Source organism: Geospiza fortis, unplaced genomic scaffold, assembly GCF_000277835.1.
Source record: "Geospiza fortis unplaced genomic scaffold, GeoFor_1.0 scaffold166, whole genome shotgun sequence".
In the NCBI taxonomy this organism is placed as follows: Eukaryota; Metazoa; Chordata; class Aves; order Passeriformes; family Thraupidae; genus Geospiza; species Geospiza fortis.
The window spans coordinates 7,432,636-7,451,698 of NW_005054310.1; the positions used below are offsets into that span (position 1 = coordinate 7,432,636).

The 19,063-nt window shown below is 42.3% G+C and overlaps 1 protein-coding gene across 1 annotated transcript in view; it reads left to right on the plus strand.

The window, feature by feature from the left end:
• Nucleotides 1-1,650, plus strand: part of WIF1 (WNT inhibitory factor 1) — a 20,019-nt gene extending 18,369 nt beyond the window's left edge. Inside the window, exon 8 of the mRNA XM_031055603.1 lies at nt 816-1,650. Coding sequence (XP_030911463.1) covers nt 816-937 — 122 coding nt within the window. The 3' untranslated portion in view covers nt 938-1,650. The remainder of the gene's footprint in view (nt 1-815) is intronic.
• The last annotated feature ends 17,413 nt before the right edge of the window (nt 1,651-19,063 follow it).

The window sequence follows — 19,063 nt, forward strand, 5'->3', positions numbered from 1 at the left end:
CTTTGTATTCAGCAAAGAACCTGTGAAATGGACATTTGGCAAAATTCACCCCCATTTTAAGTGTCCATTAATGTGCATGCACTGCAGTTCCCTCTTTTCAACTGAAACCAAACATCACTGGGTCTTGAGAGGAGATTTATAGTTAACTTGAGAGAATTGCTTCATATTCCATCAAATGAATGGCTCTTTGGTGAAGCTGTTTTCGTAAAAAAAGAAGTGGCTAAAAAATTGAACAGAGGACTTCGTTTTTCAAAGTAATTTCCATGAGCTTTAAGTAATGAGATGAGTAAATGAATCTATAAAGAATTACAACATAATACTTTGAATTCCATTTTTATTGTTCACTTTCATTTCCCACAACAAAGCAGCTCTACTAAGCCTTTTTCAGATGGCTTTTCTTTCCCCCCCGGGTGTTTATGGTCACTGGTGTTCTTTTTCTTTGCACTCAGCTATAAACCAAAGCCCAGCTCAGGTAGCTGGTGCAGATTCTCCCCAGGGGGTCACTAATGCCCCACTCTAGAGCTGGCAGATCATTATGACTGTAACCCACCTGGCATGGGGGTTGCAGATGTGAACCTCAGGCTGAGTGACAGCCTGGCTGTGCTGGAATTCCTGGGCTCCCTGGTCAGGCCAAGCATCTGTCTGTCCAGCAGGACTCCGTTCATCCTGAGGGGTAACAGGCGTGTGAGCACTTTTGTAAGGCAAAGGAAAATCCTTTGTTCAAATGGGTAAGACAGTTTCCACTTGAAATATTAGCTGTGGATCATGAGCCCACTTCTGTGGATTCTTTTTTCTTGAACTGGATAATTTTCCAGGGTATGGAGCCAGCGGTCTGAGCGCCCTGAGGCCAGCAGGCAGCAAGCACAGGCAGCACACGCCTTCGCCAAAAAGGGCTGAGGAGAAGCATGTCCCACCCGAATCCAATTATATCTGGTGAGCTCCAACATCTGAAATGGTTCGTGTTACACAAAGTTCACAACCTTCATTAACCTCTCATGGATTGAATGTTAAAATGCTGTTCATTACAGTTAAGATTACCGGCTGGAATTTTATTAGCTTCATTATAAACCACTGAGCTGACACTTACTATTCCTTTTAAGTTTTATAAATACTTCTGTAGCATGATTATATAGGCTTCTTCTCTCAGTGCTTTGGATGGTGTTTTGTACCACACTTCAGTTACAGCTAAACTTCCCTTTTATTGCTTATATAGCAAATATTATCCAAAAATTAAGTAACAATAGTCAAGGAGAAAATCCTGTAGATGCTAACCCTGAATTATTTCAATGAGTACAGATGCAATTTGCCTAAGACAAAAGAAAGATGCATTTTGCAAATTTTTACAAATTGTGTATTTAGACTTTTCCCTAAGAAAAACAAATACATAAATAAATAAGTTGCCTAATTTAAAAACCGAATAACTCAATTCAATGTTATTTTTGGCTTTACAGTTTTGTGTATTAAAAAGAAACTGCAGTGGTACCATTTAACCGACATAATATATTGTAAACAAAGTAGAGCTATAATGTAAGAAGTTTCTGCATCAGCTTGAAGCAATATAATATATTGTAAACAGAACAGCTCTTATGTAATAAACTTTTTATACTGATTGTTATGTATAAAATAAAGATGCTGTTTTAGTTTTTTGAATATTGCTCTGTGTGGCCTCCTGCGGTCTCATCGGTGCTGGGTTGGGACGATGGCTTTTCTAGGACACCCTCATAAAACAGTGGCACTGTTGGACTGGTCTCCCTCTGTCTGCTTTTAGCCCCACAGCTCTTCAAAATACTTCAGAAGAACAACTTCTTGTGCCTTGGCCAAGGAGGGGAGAACATGCAAGGCTGTGTGTTTCACTCCCTGTACTTGTCCTCCTTGTACCAGGTCCTCCTGTCCCCAGCACTGCCAGCCATGTTGCTGTGCCCAGCTTGTGGTGCCTCAGGTGCTCAGAATATTCTTCTTACAGCTTCTGCCCCAGCAGGTGATAGTGCAGCCCTGGCCATGTTCCCTGCTCAAGGGTGATGGTCCTGTGTTGTGTTGGGATCACGCTGTAGAAGGCTTGAGTGCTGCTTGTTGCAACAGTCAAGGGCTCTGTGATTTGTAATTTGATGTGGCTTGGAAGCAGAAAACGTGCTTTCCGTCTGCACTGAAGAAGAGTAAATATCCAACGGTTACTGGCCCTGGCTATAGTGTATTTCTGGCAATCTTATTATTTGGGAGAAAAATAAAAAAAAATAAATGACATAAAGTTGGGAGCATTGGAGCTGGGCTTTTCCCCCCACTGAGGCCAGAAAGAGGAGATGTGGGCAGGAAAGGTGCTCAACCTCTGCCCACAGCCAGTGCTGTCTGAAAAGAACCCTATTCAGATTAAAAAAGGATGGAAAAGAGGCAGCCTGAGGCAGAGGAGAAAACATTTTGTTGATGAAAACCTGGAGGGAGCTGTTCATGAAGGAAACATTTTTTGATATTTTTCTTAAAAGTGCTGAAAGGAGGAGATTAATATTAGGCTGACATTAAATGTGTAGCTGCTCTGTATGTCCAGGGATGCCTCAGGAGCTGTGTACAACATGAATGTCACATTTGCATGCTTTTTGTTCTTTCTGTAGCAAAGATTAAGTGGTTTATCACACAATACAGTAAAAAGCCCAGAAAATTCTTACTTAAAATTCCTCAGATATTTTGGCTGAACATTTTCTGCTCCTGTCAATTTCTTAGAAAGTGGTTCCTTAAAAATAGCAAGTGTATTCTTTTATACAGAGAAAATTTTTTGCTACTTGTCCTAAAGACACTTAATGCTGCTGTTTTGTTTTCAGAGTTTCACCACGGATTTTTGGAAATATCATTATCATGAGAAGAATATAATCAGAAAGGTTACGAAAGGAAAAAATAGTCCTCAAAGTGCACACTGTACCACAACTCTGTTTCTTAAATAACATCAATTGTCTACACAAAATCTCCATGGCTTTGCCAGTCTGAGCACAAAGTTTCCTGTGTAAGAGACAGTTCTTGATGTCAGAGTTTTAAGTTAAAAGTCTGTGACAACTGATAATGTTAAAAGAAGACATAAATTTTCCAGAAAAAGTCCAGTTGGAAGTTGGAAGCAATTTGCCATTTAAAAATAAACCACAGAATTTATCACATTCTGTCACTGGACAGGACATACATATGAAGAAAAAAAGATCTGCCAGAGATGAAAATGATTTTAAAATAGCAAAAAAAAAAAAAATTCAAAATACCAATCCACTAGAGTAGGTCAGACAGAAACTGCCTTTTCAATGATATTTGGAAAGTTTGTAGTTAGCCAGAACAAGATGCCAAACACTGCACTAGTGAGCAGCAGCTGTAAGGTGATGAAAATGAGTAAAACAACAAAAAATGTTAAAATCACTATAACTTTAGTGAAGAAATCTTAATTTGAGCAACTGACAAAATGATAGCTTTACAAAGGGCTTCTAATGGTACTTGATAATTTGGGTATTTAATATTGGCATCCTGCTATGTCCAGGTGTGCACAAATTTCAAAGGACAAATACTCAAGGCAGACAAAGAAAGCAGAAGCAGACATCCTAAGGGCAAACTGCCTTTTTTGTACTGCTGCTATTACTGAACTGATGCACATGCTTTTTGGGGGTTGGTTTGGGGTTTTTTTTTGGAATTTACATTTCAGGTTGGCTCAGTCTATGCTGTTGGATTTCAAACATATCTCTAACTGTGCCTCTTCACATCTTCACCTGACTTCTGGGGAGCTGGAGAGAATTGTGGCCTTTTTTTGCTCACGCTGTGCTTGGCCTGGCAGCCTGTGTTGGTTCCACCTGCAGGGCAGGGGTACCAGGGGGCAGCAGGGCCCAGCACACACCGGGTGCTGCTCACGGGGTCTTTCTGGCCAGGAGGCAGCGCTGCCTGCAGGGACCCAGCACACTTTCTCCATGTGGTGGGACTGAATGGTCCGGTTGTTTAGCTTCAGCTGCATTTCAAGGAATATTAAGGAAAAAAGTTATAAAGAAAAAATTCAGAATTGTTCCAGATGACTCGCTGCCTGTAAGATTCAAACTCCAAAAGCCAGACTTAAAGCATTGGCCAGACTTTCTGGTATTAATTCAAAAATGTCAGCTTTGTTTCTGCTGGACAGATTTGTTACCTTTCCTTTCTTCTCACTCCTCTACATCACCTGTTCTACTGGGATTGCCTACTGCGGAAAAAATTCCTACTTGCAGATGCTGACAGGAGATCTGGCAGCAGCAGTGAGGGAGCTGCCTGAAGCAGCCTGGAGTTGTGCCAGGCTTCCCCCAGTGCCTGCACAGCCCACAGCGTGGCATTGGGCAGGGGGAATGTGAGAGTGGGTTTTGAGGCATCACTCAGAGACATGGCTTCATGGCAGCTCCAGGACTTGCAGTCATTTCAGCTCTAGCCTAGAGGAACTGCCTCAGTCAAAAGTGCTCTCATCCATTACAGGGATTAAATCCTACTAAATCCCACAAATCTTGCAGAGTGAATAAGACTTTGTGTTCAGTGAGGTGACGAGCTGCTACGATAGCCAGGGCATAGCCAAACCTTAAAACCCTGACTAAACCAGTGCCAGCCTCTCCAGCTCTAAAGTGTGCCAGCAAGATTTGCTCACATGACGCTTTAAACAAAAAAGCAACCAGTTAAAAAAGTCTCAAGTGAAATGTGTCCCAGTTGCTGTTTATTTTTGCTTGCATCTCTCTGGCAGGATGGCTGCTGAGCCACAGAGCAGTCCCTGAGTGGCTCCCAGCACCCAGCTTCTGCTGAAGCACAGCTGGCTGCACACTCCTGGGTGCTGGCTGAGGGCAGCAGCCCAGTCCAGCCATGCAAGCTCACCCACACCCAGCAACAGTGCAAAGCTGAACTGAGCACAGAACAAACGGGTTAGGAGAACAGCAAGGTTTGGAAAAGGCATGCGTGCAGATCTGCGAAGATGCATTTCTTATCTTGGTGGCTTTAGGAAGTTCAGTTTCAATGAACCCTCACAATTTTAAGTTAAAAAAAGCCCCACTGTATATATATTTTTACTTAGAACACCATATTCTGTTATACGTATTAGTTACAGAGTTTGCATTTTAATCCCTTTCCACACAGCCCATCAGAAGACAGAGCAGCCTCCTTGCAGGAATCTTTCCATGAAAATATGAATTTTTCCAGAGGATTTAATACACATACCCTATCTTGCCAAACCACATCTCCAAAGTAGTTCAGGTGCTTATGAGGGACATCCCCACAAGGACTTTCTAACACTTTGTTTCCTGGCTGAGGAGCTGGCGCTGGGGCACTGCACAGGGTTTACAGAGCTAACTGGCTCTGTATATATATATGTATGTGTATATATATATATATATATCCTAATCAGAATGCTGCACTTGTACTGCATCCTTCCTGCCCAGACATCCTTGTGAGCCTCACTCCTAGGCAAGGACCGGTGGGACTCCACAAATTCTCCAGCAGGCAGTATTTGGAAAGGATGGCCCACAGTGTTTATACTTTGTTCATCAAGTTTCTGTGCTATCCATCATCTCCAGCTTGCAGTAGCCTTGCCCAAATGGAGCCTACCATGACCCTGGGCTGGAATTTTCCCCAGTCCTCCTACTACAAATTGCCAGACTTTGTTTGACAAATTTGGCTACTATGGGAGTTTCTTGTGTGCTGCACTCTGGCTTTCTTCAAATCAGGGTAATCCAGCTGAAAGTCTGAGCATTTAATTAAGGTCATGGTTGTTCTCAGCATGCACAATTCCACCCTTCAGTGGCCACTGTGGGTATCACCTCTCCCTTGGTCTATCTGGAGAGTGACTGCCAAATGTATACATCTCCCAGATGGTGTCACTGTTAAAAAGGTTAAATGAATGTTCAGCACAACCCACTCAGTGCTTTTTAAACCACTCTTTTTGTGTAAAGGCATAAAGATTTCTCCCCTTTTACAACTACAGCAGCAATAAAAGAATTGACTGTACTGCTTCCCTGTATTTATTCCGTATAAGTCTAACTCGGCAGTGATAATTCCACCTCCAAGGCTTATGCCTAAAAGGAATCAATTGTATTTGAAAGGCAGGCAAAATGTTAACCTAGTCTGACAGTTATGGGGTCCTGAGTGGTTCACATGTCACAACTTACAGCAATCCACTTAAACAAGATGTAAGGGATTTCTAGGGAGAGGTGAGTTTGGAGTTTCTATTCCTTGTGATCAATGAGAGCAGGAACTCCCCCAACACCTGAGGACCCCTCTAGCTGGTGTTTGAAAAATGACAGCAACAGCAGGTGAAGTGTGCATAGTGCCCCCCTGGAGGTGCATCTTCATTGCCACCAGGGAGCTGAAAGAGGGATCACTGTGGATTTTGGTTGTTGTTCCTGAACATCTTTACAGTGTATGATTTAGTAATGTAGAACCACAGAGTGGTTTGGGTTGGAAAGGACCTTAATGTCATCTAGTTCCAGCTCCCCTCTTTCACTAGACCAGGCTGTTCAGAGCCCCATCCAGCCTGACCTGGAGCACTTCCAGGGATGGGGCATCTACAACTTCTCTGGGCAACCTGTTCCAGTCTCTCACCACCCACACAGTCAAGAATTTCTTCCTTATGTCCACTCTAAATCTACCCTCTTTAATTTAAAAAGCATTACCCCTGTCACTACAGGACCTGTTAAAAAATATTTCTGTCTTTCTTATAAGCCCCCTTTATATATGGAAAGGCTGCAAAAAGGTCTTCTTGGAGTCTTCTCCAAGCTGAATAACCCCAGCTTTCCCTGCCTTTAATCAAATATTTTATTTCGGTTTTCCTGCTCTACTATGCTTCCTTTTTTTGGTTTGTCTTAAAACACACTAACACCAAATAACAAATTAACAAACAAATAATATAACCCAAGTATCTGAAATCCCCAAGAATTTCATTTGTTTAGGATACACCACTTCTGGTCTTTTTAGAGCAACAATTTGATATTGCAGTAACACCACGTTTAACTCTGCACTTGGAAGTCCCTGGAAGTACTATAATGTTTTTGAACACCTTGTGGCCCATCCACAAGGAAGAGGAGCTGCAACAATGAGGCCAGCAGAATGCCTTGGATGTGATATTTCCTTGGGTTTTTAGAAGAGAATAAGAAAATAGCTTGATGGTTAGTATTTGGCTGAAATCAGTTTTGGTCACTCGGATGAGTCTATTCTGCTCGAGACACAGCAGTCTTCTCTGAAGCAAATGAGTGACATGAACACTTAGGTAAAAAAAGTGAGCTGTCAAGTGCAGAAAGTACCCAAAAAGTGCCATGAGGTTATCTAGGTATTTAAGTTTCTGTCCATTTTTAAAGTTTATTATTCAACATATCACCATGCAACAGCTCTGACTGCACTGCAATCCTCTATTATCCACAGCAAAGGTTGTTCTGGAGGAATTTAAGATAAATAAAAGATTCGCTGAACACATCTTGATCAAAAGAGGAATGCAGAATCCTGTGTTTCTTTCTAACTCTGCTTCCTCTCCTAGCAAAACACATTCCTTTTGTATGTGTTCCCTTCTGCATTCCTGAAAATAGAGAGGGAATAATTACATGGAAAAAGTGGCTAATTGGGAGCTATGCTTTTTCTGTCATGCCCAGCACAACAATTAAGGTCTCAAAAAGTCAAGACAGTGAATGTCCCTTTGAAATTGGTGGGGGGGTGGGGGGACACTCTTTTCAAAACCTGGCAAGCAATTAACAGTAATTATAACTTCATTATTACTGCCGCCTTTCTATCTGTTGTGTAACACTCCTCTCAGGTTTCCTCATCTTATAAACAGCCAGTGATACAACACTGCTGTTTCATATCTGTGAAGTTACTAGAAACAAATGATATTGTTGTGAAACTGGAGTGCAGCTATAAAGTTGCTGCCCCACTGCTTTGGATCTGAAAACACAGCTACATGGCACTAACGTAGCTTGGCTCTTTTACAGGATGTATTTGGAGCCCAGAAGTAACTTCTGCTGAATGTGTGGGGGTTTATTTGACTTTCAGCATGTTCTGGGCCAGTGGTGTTAGCCAAGCCCTGGAGACTGTCCCAGACTCAGAGCCATCTTAAGCAGTTTGATCCTGCCTGCTTTCCCAGTTTAGCAGAGCTCTCCCAGCTGAGTTACCCATCAAAGTACAGAGGGGAGCAATAATTAGAAGAGGACAGTGGCTCTCTTCAAGCAGTACTGAATCATAGCTCACAGGAAAGGGCAGGAGAGGAAGAGAAGCTGATGTAATTTTCTGTAACAAAATTAAAGATCTTTTTATTAAAGGTGTGTAGGACTAGTTCCAAGAAAAAAACAGTCTGCTTCATACTGCTTCTGCAGTATCCAAATTTCAAGACATCACAGAAAATTTATGAGAATTCAGAAGAAATTTGCAAGAGCTATTCAGAATCATAGAAAAGTGTGTGTCACAGTGAGAAACTTCAAACATGTTTCAGGAGGAGTGGTTGGGCTGCCCAAAACACTCCCTGCTGCTAGAAGAGAGGTTTTTTCTTCATCCCATACACTATCCTCAGCAGAAAAAACAAGCAGTTTTCTGCTGAATAAGTGAGCCTGACCAGCTCTCTGGTAGATCAGCAGAAGGGATGAGATCTTCAAAAGGTATCCCAGCCATTTCGGCTACTTGCAAAACCAACTCCTTGTCACAAAAGTGTCTCCTGGGCCTGAAAATATTTGTTCTAGAGAATTTTCATACTGGAACCAGGGTACACCACTGTTATTAACAGTGGATTAAGTAAGTTTAAGATTCTATCTGGGACTGCAGCAGATTCTTCATTATCTGGTCTTAAAAGCAGGACCTTCTGAGAGATACATTAGTAGTTAAAAAATAAGTTACAGTCTTCCAAATAGAAATCACAAGACAACGTTTTGGCTCCTTCCACACTGTGGTCGCCTTAGATTTGGTCTAAGAGCTTGGTCTGGTCTTAAACATATAAAGTGGTGAATAACCCCAAAGCTGAAGCCAAATCCTTATGCAGGTATTTGATTTCTGAGTGCATATACAATTTCACTCCAGAGGTGGAGGAAGGTGAGTTATAGCTGAAGTCACAGCAAGGTGCTGTTCATACACTGATATTTGGTCATATGCCATGACTTCAGCTTGTCAAGGACAAGGCAAGGAACTCAGGGCCAACTCAAACCCTAAAATGTATAATAAGAGTAGTGGCTTTTTTATTTCCTTCCTTGTTCCTGAAGTGTATTTTTCACTGTCCCATGGCAAATATTTCTCCCCCGTCTTGCTATGTGAGAATTAGAAATAAAAAAACTATTGTGAAGGGATTTTGAGAAACACATCAAAAATTCACACCATTTGAAGAACAGGAACAGAGAAGAGCTCATGAGGGCACAGAACTACAACATGCTTTGATACAAGCCTTCATAAAGGCAGCTACTCACAAAAGGCCAACAGCAGAATGAATGTCTCAGTGTATTTCAAATGATGTGTTTTCACAGATACACTCACAGCTGTGATGCCTTCACTTTCCTGAGTACCAAGTGTGGGTCACAGGGACAAATGTGATTGCTCCTATCTTGGCACATTGGGTTTTTCAGTCCTGGACTGAGTCCACCTTGGACAAGTGTTGCCTTTATTTGCTGGCAGATCATTCGAGGGATGGTTTTTTGTGAGTGACAGCTGAAAGGCATTAAGCAGTACAGTAAATCATTTAACTGGAGCCTAGAATGTGTGAACACTGAGCCACAAGCTCTGACGGAAGAAAATTTATTTTGTGTTTTGAACAGTCTTAATATTAGTGGCCCAGTTTAACCACATGTAATGAGCATAATCTGTTCAGTTTTCAGCAAGGTCTTTAACCAGATATTGTATACCCCTGGGGTGGTTTCCTCTAATTATTTGAGGTTTCTTCCTTGGGAATGGTATTGTTAAAATGAACTTTTTCATTTGTACAACCATCAGAGAGAAAGCCTTGGTTTGAGGGAATATCGGTGTACTGCAGCCAGCCTAGGTCTTGGAAAAAGGTGATGGATTGAGGCTGGAGCATGCAGCCATCTGTTTGCCCCTCAAGCTGCGCTCCACAGGACCTCCTGCTGCAGGGGGAGATGCTGCACTCAGAAATGACCTGTGCTACACAGAGATATCACTTTCTGTCCGAGAAAGGTCCTCATGATCACCAGGCTGCCTTTCCTCCAGCCTTTCTTGCTCCAGTTGTCCACCCATTTCTTGGCTGCAGCTTCTGAACAGGCAGAGCCCATTCACAGCCACCAGGCTACCAAACCACTGGGCTTAGCAACATTGGGAACCAACTCCCAACAGCAAAACCCACAGGAGGCATACATCCCCAAGACACCACTTGAGGAAAGGGTCACATGGACACAACAGCGACAACATGACCCTGCTCCCTGAGTCTTGGCTGCCACCTTCTCCTTCTCCACCTTCTCGCAGATGGGCTCATTAGTGCAGCACAGCAAGCAGGGACCGTGGTGCCACAGAAACACTCACTGCAGCACAGCCAGGGCACATGTGTCGCTGTCATTCCTCCCAGCAGCTGCCCTCCAGCAAGCAGGTAGGCCTCAACAGCTCCCAATGCTCACTGCACCCTGCCACCACCCTGCTGGCCTCTCCAGCAGCCCAGAGCCGTAGGAAAGAGGCTCCAAGAGTGTTGGAGAGAAGGAGAGCTGAAGGACTCTGTGTGTGTATCTTTGGTACTACAAGGCACTGCCAAGCTGCCCCACTGCCACTCTGGACTCCCACGATGGTGGAGTTTCAGCCTTTTCAACTTCCAGCAGTTTGGATGCCTCCTGTGATTGAAGCTGTTGGAACCACATCAAACAACCCTGAGCAAAGAATGCCGTTAAAGGATTTATTCAACCTGGATATGAGTGCTGCTGATGGGAGAAAAGGGAACAACAAAGAATTCTCAGCCACCATTGTGATCTACCCATTTAAAAATATATTAAAAAAAAAAGGAAGATTCCATTTACAAATTAACACCATTTGGCTCAGCATTTTACTGCAGACCCTGAGCTAGTTCCAAATTGCTTGGCTTACATAAATACATCTACCACCAACAGACCTTCACAGAAGGAAAAGGTTCATAATTGAGCAGTAATTGACAATCATGGGAGACATGTCTCAAAAGCAGAGTGTCAGATTTTTGAATTAAAAACCCTGTAACTAGAACTATAAATCCCAAAACAATAAGTAGATTAAAACAGAACTGTAATTAACACTGTAAGAGTAACGCCTCTGTGTAGAAAAGATAATAAATTCTAACTTTTTCTGCTCAGGGGGCCTGATTTTTGGTAACAATCATTTTCCTTAGTTCCTCTTCTTCTTTCCATATTTTATTCCAGATACAGGGAAGAACACCAGCTCAATATATTTTCACCTTTACATTATGTTTAGTGCATTCAAAGAAGAGCACAAGTCCAGTCCACAAGCACTATTTATATTTGCACTAACAAAATCCACCCATTTTAAGAATTAGTTTGCAGTGAAGCTTTCCCTTCTCTCTTCCTATCTAACCCCAGTTATATCTCTTTAAACTGGGCATTTCCATTGCCTTCTCATGCTGGTCTTTTAGAAGGAGACGAGCCATCCATCTGTGATTTGAGCTCCTCTGTAGGGCTTTCCACAGTCATTGGTACTGTCCCTGCTTTAGCAGTGTGTTCCATTACCTGGGTGTTTAAGTAACACTCAGATTTTTCCCTTCCTCGCTTGCTTTTATTTTTCCTTCTTGGCTACCATTACAATTGGTGCACCTAAATAGAAGGTATAGAGAAGAAGGGACCATACTCTTCCATCAGGTGCACAGCAATATCAAAAGAAGCAGCAGACATAAAACATAACAAGACATAATCCAATACAGTAAGAAGGGAAAAAAGGGATTTATCCTGGGTATGGTGGAACACTGTATCAAATGCTGAAGGAGGGTATGGAGTCTTGATCCTTGCAGGTGTTCACACTTGCCCAGACACAACATCCGTGGCCTGATGCAATTCCCAGCTGGTCCTGCTCTGAGCAGGGGTTTGGACCAGGTAATCTGAGGTGACTCCCAACCTGAATTATGTTTCTGTAATGGCCGTCATGGAAGGCCACATACAGATACAGATACATATGTCTGGGATCTGTAATAAGACCACAGATAGGTACCTAAGTCCATGTGCTAGTTCCACATATCACATGGAGATGAGTTTGGGACAACTGAAAAAGCCATCTGTGTCAGACAAGTCCAACAAGAACAGTTCCCTTGGATCCATTTTGGTTTTTTAAAGATAAATCTCACTTGAGCTCAATTCTTGGGATGAACAAGTATCACCTGCAGTGCTCAACCCAAAATGCTTTTTTCCATAGCAAAGTATGAGGGTGTCTAGAATTTGAAACAATGTAGGCCCTTGAATGTGCATATCAAAAAGACAAGTTTTATTGGATACCTTTGCATTGATAAAGAGTACTGCAAGTTTAAGGTACAATTTGAGTGCAATTGCCACACTGCGTCATACTCATAATGCCACCTTTAGCAACCTCATTAATGACCTTCCTCACACACAGCCATACTTTGCAAAGGCTGTAACCATTGGATCTGTAGTTTCCTCAGGGTCTGTCTGTTACCATCTTCCCTGCTGTACACAGGGTCAGAGCAGGAAAGAATTACAGTGGATAGAGACAAGACCAAGATGACAGAGTACAGCCAAAACAATTGCCTACCAAAATGCATAACATCTAATTTTTTTTAAAGAGTAGGTGGCATGAAAGGTTGCTGTCTTGTTTTCTTTTTTCTCCTCAGAATGGAAAACAATGTCCAAGCAGGATTGTCCTTGGAAGAGGAAAAGCAGCAACTAATTAATGAGAAAACAGATAGGAACCTGAAGTGCAACCCAAACACTCCTGCCTCTCTCTCTGACTCGTGGCCACTTATCTCTTATGCCTCCATGTAACACACAAAGCAAATGTCCTCTCCTTGTAGTGCTTCCTTCCCATCTGGTGAGAGGCACAGCTCTGAAGTACCTGAAGTTTCAGTTAGTATTCCATGCTAGTTTGGAAATATGTCAGGGGATTTTATGTGTGTAATATAAATACTCCCACTGCAATTAGTCCCTGCTACTGGTAGAGAAACTGACTGCATCAACATTGCTTTTTTTTGCTGAAGTGCTGCTGTAGTTTGAGTTCATCCCACAAATGTGGCATTGTCTCCTAAAATTACATTACTAATTGCAGCTAATACACCAAGCCCAGATGAATGAAACTTTGATCTGAGTAGCACCCCTACGCAATCCCTCTGGCATGTAAATGGCAATTACAAAACACAGCTCAAATACAGCTTGAAAGCAAAGATGTAAGGCCAATTTATTTAGTGCCCCTAGACTAGAAAAGGTCCTTATTACAGTGCCAGATTATGATTGACCAAGATTTGCTCACAAAACATTTCCCACTGAGAGTGTGCGACAAGCTGCAATTATTACTAGTCCAGTGGGTTTAAAAGAAAAAAGGAAAAACAAACAAACAAACAAACAAAAAACCCACAACCAAAAAAATCCATCTTAACTTCAATTTTGGCTGGGCTGCCTGACAGAGATCAGCTGCCAACTACAGCAGCAGAGCAGGCTGAAGGGAGTAGGTGTGGGGGTATGAAAACCAGAATAATATGGGGGAGCGGCAAGAAGCAAGGAAGGAAAGAATGAGAGAGAGGAGAGAGAATGTAATTGAATGGGACAAGGGAAAAGGAGAAAATAAGAGAGGTTAAAGGTACACAAGGACACAGAAAGCAAGCATGGAAAAGTAAAAAACAGATGTGAGAAAATGAAGGAAATTGAGAAAGAAAGCAGGGTAGATGAGTAAAAAAAAAAAAAAATAAAATAGAAGGACTAACCCAAGATAGTTCCCTTGAAAACTTGCCACAGACTAGTTCAGTAGGGCAAGAGCTGGACCCCATGCTTTCAGCCTTGGGAAGGAGTTGGTTTAGGTTTCTTGTGCTGCAATCAGGCCCGTGAAATCTTAATTTCTCATATTAAATGGCTACAGGCATGAATTCAAGTGCAGAGTTCTCCTCAGCCCCGCTAGAGAGAAAGGGCTTGCCACGTGGCACCTAGTCCTGGATGCTTTGTGTGTAAGTTCTGCCATGAAAACCTGACTGAAAAAAGACTGAGGAAAAAAGAAATGCAGGGCCAGTAATGTAGCAGTACCCTGTGACAACACTAGAGAGCAAGACAGACATACACATGTGATTAACAGGTATGTAGCAGATAAGGTCTGTTAAAGGTAAAAAATTACCAAAGGAACTTCTCCACTGCACAAAACCAGAGATAAGCTTTTCTACACACTCCAAAGTTACAAGGGAATCACAAGCCAAAACAAAAAGCTCCTTTTTATTGTCAGTGAGGAAAGTAAATAATCCCAGAATTTTGGTTGATATATCAAAACAGAGCTGAGCTGGATTAGAAAAACTGATATTTAATTGCAAAAAACAAAAAGCAAAGCGATCTGAAGCCTTTTAAAAAGTTTGCTCATTTGAAGAGATACCAGAACTGGATTTAGAAGCTGAAAAAGCAGTCTTGCTTCTTAAAAAAAGAAAAACAAACAAACAAAACCAGCAAAATAAACAGTGATTATGTGAGAAAGACTGAAGTGAACAAAATAGGCAGATAATTTTTTTTAATCTTAGCATGGAGAGTGTTGCAGTGGCAGCATCTTCCTATTTAGCTCTGATTTACTCTCTTTTAATTCAAATCTCATTTCTGTGACTTAACACCCACATTTAGACACACAAAGATAAAGTCTGCAACTTTCAAACAAAATGCAGCTTTAACCCATGCAAATAGATAAGTTAGTCAAACACTAATTAAAAGGCACCTAAAATTCTCATTTGCAGTAAGAAAAAAATTGCAGATAGCACAAAAATCTTGATTAAATTCAAGCTGAGCAGAAACTATTTCAGTAGCAGCTAAAGGACGTTTTTAAGCAGGAGGGAGGACCAAACTTCACAGGAGCATAAAATCCTTCTGATGACTCATCCCAAGCCTATCTATTGAAAACTTGCATAAATATCCATGATAATTACTACATAATCATTAAGTCATGCTGGCATGTGGGTCTAATTCATTTTAAGAGAGATGAAAAATATGAATTGCCTCTTCAAGCAAGAGACGAGGGCAGGAAACCCTAAGGGAAGGAGTTCAGAGTCTTGTTTGTGTGCATTATTGTTTTCAAGTTAAATCAGTCAAGTCAAGCTCACAGAGCAGGTCTGACTGCACAATAATCCTTTGAGTGCTTTGGAGGAGTAAGGAAGATTTGTAGCTATTTCAATCCTCACTCAGAGCATCCTTTTCTTATAACTGGTAAAAAAACACCCCACAAACAAACCAAAGTAACAAACAGGAAATAATATATTCATATTATTTATTAACAGGAAATAATATATTCAATCTTAATGACAGAATTCCTGAAATCAAAGGTGTTCTTACATAAACTTATGTAGAAATTCCAAGATCAAAGAAATTTCTACTTTTAAGCAAAAATCTTGTAGAACACCTTATAAGCACAGTTTGTGATTTATTAACTAGTTTTAAGGCATCCTTCACAGACAGAAGGTGTGTATATCAAACTTAGCCAGATGGGTCTAACCTATATAACTTAAACTCCCTCCCCTTCCCTTGCTGTTCTAAAAAACCTTGCTAAAAAGAAGCAGCATAGATTTTAAGCTTATATTTTCCCTGGAATAAGGGAATATTCACCATAATAATGCACTGAACTGAGTCTATTAGAGCAAAATCAAACAATACTATCACAAACATGTTGACTTTGCCACACACTGAAATTTTTGTAAGAACAGGATGTCTGTGGTCGTGGCACTGAACTGAAGAGCCCTGGGTTGAGCTCTCTGCTGTCATGAAAACTGGGATAGTGAGCTTGGGCAAGGAAATTAATAAATCTCCATCTGTAAAATGTAGGTAACTATTGATTTAGACTTGTCCTTTCAGTTCTTGAAAGAGCAAATCTTCAAAGACTGTGACATCCTGTGTGCAGACAGTCATGAAGACACTAGGTAGCTGGAAGGCCAGGGTTTGACTGAAAACTGTTTTGAGAAGCATTTCTCTCCTGAAATAAGGCACCCCAGACAGCAGGACTGTAATGTCAATAATGAGCACTGCATTCTGTGGTTGCATTTCCCTGAGCCAAAAGCAAATGTCTCTGCAAAATATGCAATCAACAAGATGCTAAAATTGTTCTGTGGCTATGAAAGTGCTCAGAAACATTCATTTTTAGCTCTTAAATTATTTGGGTGGGCTTTTTAAGTGACTGCACAAACACAGTCATTGTCAGCTTCAGACTGGTGTGCCACTTCATTCCTGTGCCTGTGAGTCTCCTGCAGCACTCGGGTTCCCTCTCAGCAGCACTGGCAAAGCAGTCCAGCTCTTGCGATCAGCTGCAGCTTTGCAGCTGCACAGAGCACTCAGGTCCAGCCAAAGCACAGAAAGTCCAGAAGGGCAGAGGAGGGTGGGGGTGCCCAGGCAGTGCAAGGGTGCCACAGCACATGGAGCAGGTGCTGGTGGCTGCTCAGTGCCATACAAACAGTCCTGGGATCAGAGAGTATGGGGCAAGAGCCTCCATTTCAGCTGCTTAGGAAGGAGTTCACCAAGCATCTAAATTTGGCACTAAAAGTTAAATGCATCACAGAATTAACACATCATCTGTGAGGTGAATGTGATGCTTGGCACCCAAGAGTGACAAGGTGCTTGGCCTATTCCTAACTCAGGGGATCCATGACACTTTATGTATTCCCTCCTGAGCCTAAAACTGATTACCTCAGGACATCAGAAAGAGGAAGGGAGATGCTTTACTGAACCCCAGGTAAATTATTGGATTGTTTCAATGGACTTTGCCTGCCTGCAGTGAGCTCTGAGGCTTGCAGCCACCCCAGCTGCAGAGTGTTCATGCTTTCGGTGGGGCAGCTGATCCCCAACTCAATGCTTAACACAGACACCTGTGGATGCCTTTTCCTGTGTCTTTTCTGAGGACTCCTATACAATGAGTGTTTCACATAAAATACAGAACTTGGACTGGGAAAGGTAAGCAAGCCCTGGGACTGTCTCCTCCCAGCAAAGCCCACACACATTTTTGCTATATCATTGTTTCATGAAATTACTGGTATTACTGAAATTACCTCTCTTTGCAGATCTCTAACCATCACATTTTATAATAATGAGGAAAGACAGCAGCAAGCATTTATTTGGAAACCACAGTGTTAAGCGGATCTGGCGTCTCATCTGAAAGAAATGGCTTTTTACCCTATAGGAATGAAATGACATCTCCAAACCCTAAGTAGTGAGGAGTCTCATGTTTGCTAGCCAGCATGCTAACTACTGTAGCTATTCTTCTGAGAGTGCTGGACATCTTAGATGTTTAGATCAAAGCTTAGCTTTGTTCATGGTTGTAGCCATACACCAGAGCTGCTTGGTGCCAGACTGCAACACCCAGCAGGTTCTCAGGGAATGAGCTAACCCGAAGTCCTGCTGAGCCACACATAAACTCCTTTTAAAACCCAGCTATTCTTCCAGCACATAATTCATCTTTTACCACCCCTTTTTGCGTCTGTCTGGAGACTCCTGAGAATAATGCTTAAAAAAGAGCAGGAGCTCCAAATTTCCTCCAGGTCTCTGGGAATTTCTCCTGTAATTTAGTTCTTCCTCTAGGGTGAGAAGTCTCTTCTGTTCATAAGTACATATGATAAACATATGTTTATCATACCCTCTTAAATCACTTTTTCAGTGATCTTGTCACAGAACATAAAGTAAAATATTTTTATCTCCCCTTTTTAACCTCAAATCCAGTAGAACATCGTGCAAAATGCAGCTTTGCTAAAAAACTGGGTGAAAAGATTGTCTCTGTGAAGAAGAAATCTTTGCACATGGTGTTTTTATTCCATATCTCCCCCACCCCTTCCAGTCTATACCAATTATTCAGCCCCAGAAAATACTAAAACTTTTACTTGATTGTCCCTGACTCCTGCTCAATATGGGCCCTGCCAGCTGTTTCCTGACCATTGCCTTGCAAAGGGCCACCTGGCCCAGCTGTGGCTAATGCACAGCCAATAACCAACCAAAGGAGCTCCTGCAGCTTGATGCAAACTGTTTGTGACTGCTTTACCTGGAACAGACCCAGTTACAAATGGTAGGGCTGGGTTTCCACCCTGGGGCTGTCCATTCCAGGTATACTCCATACCCCCACAACTGAAAGCAAACTGCTCTCTGCTGCCAGAGGGATCCAGAAGAACTCACTGGCGATATGAATGGTTGTGTGTCATTTGGCAGCCTTTGACTCCAGCTCATTTCAGATTTCTGGCTTGTCTGGTTCAGCAACCCTCACCACAGTGTGACTTCACTCAGGCCATCATTGTCCACTGGTAGTCTCCACTCTCTTAGACTTCTGCACTGGCTGTGTGGTGAAAAGGCCAAGTGGGGAGCAGGTCCTGCTGATCATTCCTGGGCTGTCCAGCCACCAGATCAATGTGTGCATGGAAACCAGGGAGTCTCAACTGGTGCAGGATGGTCGCTGGTGCATTGTCATGGTAGCGATGGGATCTTGCTCTTCTTTAAACACAGCAACCAAACCACAGACAGAGCATGTGCATAACCAGGCAAGGTCTGGTGTTTAGACAGCTAGAGAGCCGTTTAATCTTCTCTGTTCTCAAGGCATCATACTGCGCACCCACTGGTACCCTCTCGGGTCTTTGAAGTACTTTCCCTTGAAGCAGTCTATGCCAATGATGCACAGAGACTCCAGACCAGTCAGAGTAGGATGCTTTTACCACTCATTCCCTGTTAAACTTACCTCAGCCTACAAGCCAGGCAGTTTTTGGGATCTTTCTGTCATTTAAGAACTGCAGATGGATTCTGCCCCTTTGTAGCCTGGTGGCACTAGAGAACACTGTATGCAGATGTCTGCTAGAGCTTTACACTCCTGTGGGGCTGATCAGGCAGGCCATGTGAACCCCACAGTCCAGTAAACCCAGCTGTCTCTTTCCTCCACCTGGCCAAAGGAGGAAAGGCCCTTCTGTTCCTGGCTGAAGTCTTCATTACTCAATATTTGTAACTGCAAAACAGACAAAGAAGCCTCT